General features: G+C 51.2%; 1 protein-coding gene across 1 annotated transcript; it reads right to left on the bottom strand.

The window, feature by feature from the left end:
* Positions 1-2,370, bottom strand: NEUTE1DRAFT_69264 (vivid PAS protein; the record flags this gene model as incomplete). Its single annotated transcript, XM_009856177.1, has 3 exons — positions 1-1,660; positions 1,730-1,825; positions 1,888-2,370. The coding sequence occupies 3 exons, from the start codon at positions 1,942-1,944 to the stop codon at positions 1,253-1,255; spliced, it is 561 nt and encodes a 186-aa protein (XP_009854479.1).
* Positions 2,371-5,853: the final 3,483 nt, after the last annotated feature.

Here is a 5,853-nt window from a genome sequence, read left to right as displayed (position 1 = left end):
TGGGGGAGCTGCGGGCGTGGGCGGTTGGGCGGTTGACGGTCAGTGTCGGTTTTGCATCCGCGAGATGGGATTGGAAAGAGCAGGGACGGAGAGAGGCTGATCGCTGCCCCTGGCCTGGGTGGTGGTTGCCTTTTTTCTGAATGGTTGGCTCGGTTGAAGTCCATGTAACTCAAGTGCTGATCAAGGATCGGGGTTGGGGTTATGTGCGTGGGATACGGTAGAACTAGTACTGTCCCGGCGTGACGACCTCGACGGTTTGACAACGGAATGATGGACGGTCCAAGGAAAGTTGAATGTCAAACGGTTTGCGTCTTTAAATCATTGATCAGCCCTTTGATGAACGCTCTCTGTGGCGTGTGACAATGGCACAGTAATATAGTTTAAGCGCTGGCTTGGCCATTGATGGGAGTAGAAAGGATTCGTTCTGTTGATGTTTCGGTGTTTGCAGAATTCCGTTTCCATATTTGGCGGAATGATATGTGAATTCATTGCAGTGGCCCACTCGAATAACTGTTCCAATCCAAAACCTTTTGGCCTCGCGGTAGCAACGATAGTCATCGCGTTCTCTCTCCTGTATCCTCGACCCCTTCCTTGATTTGCGAGACTGATAACTCTCTCCTACCGCTTCTGCCAGTCTATTCCCTACCCAACAAGCCTGCCTGCTTGCTTCCCGCATCATAACGTAAAAGCCGATGGAAAAGCGCCTCATCGAAAGATCCACTTCTCTTGCGATTTGCCTTATCCAAAGCAACCTGAAGATGAAGATCTAAAGCAGGGCCAGAATGCCGCTCTGTCATCTTGACAGATGATAATGTAATAATAGGTGATGCGGTAAAAGAAGAACCAAACAATTTTTTGAGAAACGACGGAAGTGAGAAAGCGGATGACTGTTATGATATGTATATGTGGGAATATAAAGATGAAGAATAAAGACCAATCTCATCGCCATGCCCGATCGCAGAATAAGACGCCTTTCGCAATGATGTTGATGTGAAGCCCCTAGCCAAACATGAGAAATCCCGGAATGACAGCAAACAAAAAAGTAAAACCCTCAAACGCCGCGACGTATGCCAGATGACATCGTGTCTAACTCCCTCCCCTTGTTTGTTGATGTTGATGTTGATGTTGGTCTTGTTGTGGTTGTAGTTGTTGTGATTGCGCCGTGGAGGTGCTGTGACTGTTGCCTCTCATCCCACTTCTCTTTCGCTCTCCCCCCTTTTCTTTTCTCCTCTCCATTCTTAACTCGCCGCTTTCATTCCGTTTCGCACTGGAAACCCATGCTGTACCGGTATTCCCCTGTCTCATCTCGCACCGGGATCATCGTCAAGAAGTTGACGAACCGTTGACCGTTCTTCTTAAAGTTGACCACCTCAACCTGCACCTCGGCGTTCCTATCAATCGCTTTCCTCATCGTATTGATCGTGTTGGAGTCGACGTACTTCCTTGTCGATTTCGGCTTGACCATTCCGTCGGGTGACTGAAGAAAACGGCAGTTTCTCCCCAAGACCTCCGCATTGCTGTATCCTGTCATATAGAGAAAAGCTTCCGAGGCGTACACAATTGGCGTGTCTTTTTGCTTCAGGTCGCACAGGATCAAAGCGCATGACGTGTCAACAGGTCCCAGTTCTACCTGGGGGTTTGGCCTGTTCATAATCTGAATCTGTTACAGTTTGTTAGCCGCTTTAACCTCCACATGATAACAACGAACAGGGCTTCGGTGGTGACTAACCAGATAGCCCATAATGTCATAACCGCCGGGAGCGTAGAGCGTATGGAAGAAGAGAGGGTTGGCAGTGGGCGCGGTTCGAGGGTCATAGTGGTATTGCTGGGGGTTTTTGTTAGCAGGGGCATCGCCATTACCAAGCAGAAGAAAGGAGTGCCGTTTACCTGATACGCCTCAACCTCCCATGGGTTCATGGTGCTCGAGTTCACGGTATGGCTCATGGTGCTGGCTATGAGACAGTGTGTTGGTAGGGTATTATGATGGTTTCTTTAGCCGGCTGAAGAGGCTTTCGAGTAATCGCACAGGCGCTAGCCCCCTAGCTGGCAAAGGCTAACAGGTTGATGACGATGTTCTAGGCCGACCTATTTGGGACAAGGGAATTGGTGGTGTAAGTGGAATAGGTTACCGCATAGACCAATAGAGTCGAGGATGAGATGGAGCTTGTTGAGTGTAATGATATTAAGGTTGAAGGCATACACGGTGGCAAAAAGTAAGGCAGAGGAAGAAAGGCTGTGAGGTTGAAGGAAGAAGAGGGTATTTAATAAAGCCCTAAGACGCAAAGGTCTGGTTGGGATTGAGCGCCGGAATGCCGTCGATCGAGATGTAGTGTAGGGGATCTGGAGCAGGATTTGGCTGCGGAACGAGGCCGTATCAGTGCAGATGTGAGGACCGAAATGTGGAAACAGTAATCTTGGGTGCGATAAACAAAACCAAGACGCAAAGGTTCCAGACAAAGTCTGTATTGGGGATCCGGTAGACCTGGTCAACAACCGGTATCCTGCTGGTCATTTGAAGTGGGAGCCGGGGGTGTTTGGGATGCCCAGGGTCCTGTATGGAGAGACACCATAGCTCAAGAGCCAGGCAGGGCAGGCCAAGGGGGGCCAGGGACATAGTGTACAGAAAAAAAGAGAGACAGTTGCCAGAGACAAGACGCCGATCCAATCGAACGGTACACGACGCCTTTACACGTTCCATGTACGTAGGTAGCAAGGGTGGCCTGAGGGTACACAAAGAGACCACGGCTCGGACAAGAGATGGGAGCTCTTTGTGTGAGCCATTGACAAGACGCGGGAGCCAGGCTGTGGGTGGTATGCCGGCGACATGGCCGTTTCGTTTTTTTTTTTTTTTTTTTTTTTTTTTTTTTTTTTGTTGAAGGGTGACTGCTTGCTGCTGTCCCATTGTCCGGGTGCCGCTTGCTCTGCTGTCCCGTATCTTCACTATGTAGTGTACAGCAGTATCCATCATCCCGTCTCAGCGCCGAGGCCAGGATCTGTGATCACAGCCTGCATCGGGAAGCTCTTGAGATCGGGAAACTCAGAGGACACAACGGGAGTGGCCCGACGTTCGAGCGGTTCGGATGGATCCAGTAATGGGACCGCATTTCCTTTGACACCCTAGACTAGGTGGAAGACCCTGGCATCCAAGAATCCCCATCATGTGCCCCGTCTTTATCGACAACTTGCACCGTATGGAGTTTTTATCATCACGCTCTTCATCGACGCTCAGGGCTGACCACCCCCTTCCCGTTTATTTGACCATTACACCCCCAACCCAAGACCAATGGCACCAAAAGTCATGGAAGAAGAGTCTTGATCTTGCTTACATAGTAGTCTCTCAATGGGCTGATGATGCCATGTTTGCTTCACACTTTTGGTGAAGAATACCGTGGTGACTTTTATTGTTCAGATCGACGGCGTCTTGGGGTTTTCGCTTATCAGGATAGTGTCTTCAAATGAATGCTAACAGAGAAGAGAAAGATAGTATAAGCGTTAACAAAGTACGAGAGGAGGTTGACGAGAGATCGGTGAGAGTTGCCAATTGTGGATATGCAAAAGTCCGAAGGGAGGAAAGAGAGACCGATGGAGTCATAGACGTAGGTACCTAGGTAATACATAACCGAACAAAGTTCGATCCAGAAACCAAAGAGGGTCATGGCCAAGAGGCCAAAATGTTGAAAAACGTACCGATTCGCGGACAGCACGGAGACAAATAGGAGAAGAAGGAGCAGACGGCGTGAGAATGCAGCCGGGCAAATCTGGATGCCGCCAAGACCAATGGAACCCACCAGCGAACTTGGGGGACACTTTCTGATTTTGGATGGCAGTGTAGAATGGGGACAGCGATGCTGACCGATCGCAGCTGCTAAACCATCGAGGGACCCAGATCCGCAGCGATCGCACCAGCGCCGTGGATCGAACCAAGAACGGGACCCACGCGCCAGCACGAACAATTGAAACCGCACCAACCAGCCAGCGGACAGTGCAGATAGGGAAGAAAACCGGCACGTTTTTACTGCAACGTCAACCCTAGTGCTCTAGGGAGTTAGTCACTTCCATCTGTCAAGTTGTCTCTTCGGTTTCGGTTCCTTTCAAGTTGTCCCGTCACCGGCTGTCAAATGCGCGCACCACCACCACCACCGGACATACGACACTTGACACCTTGACCACCAACATTAGGTAGGTAGGTAGGTAGGTAGGTAGGTAGATATGTACCTCAAGTACTCAACACCACCCCTTTCACCAGGACCACAATAACGGAACCCATTTTCATGTGTGTTCGGAGAGCTTGCTGATACCGTTGCGCTAAAGACATGTGGTGATGCCTTGGTTCTGGGCTCGGTTGTTATGGTGTTCTCATTCCATCTGCTCCCTTGTAGGCGTCAAGGCCGAACCCCCTTGCTACACTACAAACCTACCTCGTCCCTTTGCGCCAACCGGCCGTGAGGTGACCCACGCTTCTCGCTTGTATGTTTGACAGCCCGAGTTTGGATCCAACAGCAACCAGGTTCTCATCGGGTATATGTACAGTCAATTTACTGTATGGCGATAAAGCGGGCGGGGCATCTTGGGGGTCTTGATGAGCAGAGGGTCCGGTAGGTGGTAGACCTTTAGGCAGAGGCGCATGGGGGGTCATGAAGTTGTGGAAGGACAAAGAAGGAGGGGGGGGGGGGGGCGCCCCAGCCTGGCTCCCTTGGGACTGGGAGAGAACCATGAACAACAACAGGGCGGCCTGGTCTCATGCAAGTGTAAGGACATCACATGAATACCGTCGACAAAACGGACCAAACTATCGACGCCCCCTCTTTTCCCAGAAAGTCTCAGACTCCTCATCGTGATAGGAATGAGGGGAAATGAGACTTGACAGATTGGGATGATCACCAGCAGGACACGGGAGGCCATAGGACGCCAGGAAGCAGGTAAGCTCGAACCACAGTGCTGGCGTGAATAAGTGATGGCGTTGGCGTCGGCACATCATTGAGGGAAGAGGGAGAAGTCACAACACGAGATTATCGCAACTTCCCCTTTCGGGATGTGCGCGGGTTGCGTCTGTCCCCGGCTACCTTTCGCCCATGTCATGGTCACCTTGCCCTGTTCCCGTGCATTCCGCTCGTTTTTCATCCGTCTGCAACCGCAAACGGGATGGCTCTGATGTGCCAACTTTTCAGGGCAAGACTTTGCTCAACCGGCCGCTTGGTTTCCAATTAGTTCCATGATGACCGGTGACTGCACGACCGCAGAGCAGTTTGAAATCTCGATGTGACACGGTGCACAGTCCCAGCGCTTGGTTACACCGAATAATAAACGGCAAGCCGGGTCTTCGTGAAGAGGTTGCCTGTGTTAAGTCAGCATTGGATCTTCCAAAAACCCACTGCTGAGAGTGCGTGTGTGTGTAGTATACTCCGATGTTAAAGACGGCTTGTGTTTGATGCCACTGCATCGCCGGCCAGGCGAATGAGGGTGATGGGGATAAATCGTCCAACGTTGACGAAAACGCAAAGGCGCCAAGAGCGGGAAGTTCCCATGGGCTTCGACGGCCAATATCCACCTTGTTCACACACTCATATCCCTTTTTCCGACAGAGACGCCAGCGGCCTGGAAGGAATAAGGAATGGCGGTTGGTTGGTGTGTCCTCATCATGAAGAGGGCTCATCCTCATCTCGCCGCCTGCGTCTTGTCCTGGTCATCAGCCAAGGGGGCTTTCGCTACCGCTGAACAGACCTGTCATGATCCGCCCTCCCGGTTCTTGGGCGGTAATCTGTAATCTGTAGGACAGGCGACTCACTCGGCGACTAAGAGCAAGTCAGCAACCAGGATCGAGGATTCACATTTCACAACAATTTCCCGTTCGGG

Source organism: Neurospora tetrasperma (genome assembly GCF_000213175.1).
Source record: "Neurospora tetrasperma FGSC 2508 unplaced genomic scaffold NEUTE1scaffold_6, whole genome shotgun sequence".
Lineage (NCBI taxonomy): Eukaryota > Fungi > Ascomycota > Sordariomycetes > Sordariales > Sordariaceae > Neurospora > Neurospora tetrasperma.
The sequence above is the reverse complement of the archived record's forward strand: the minus strand, read 5'-3'. Positions and strand labels throughout refer to the sequence as shown.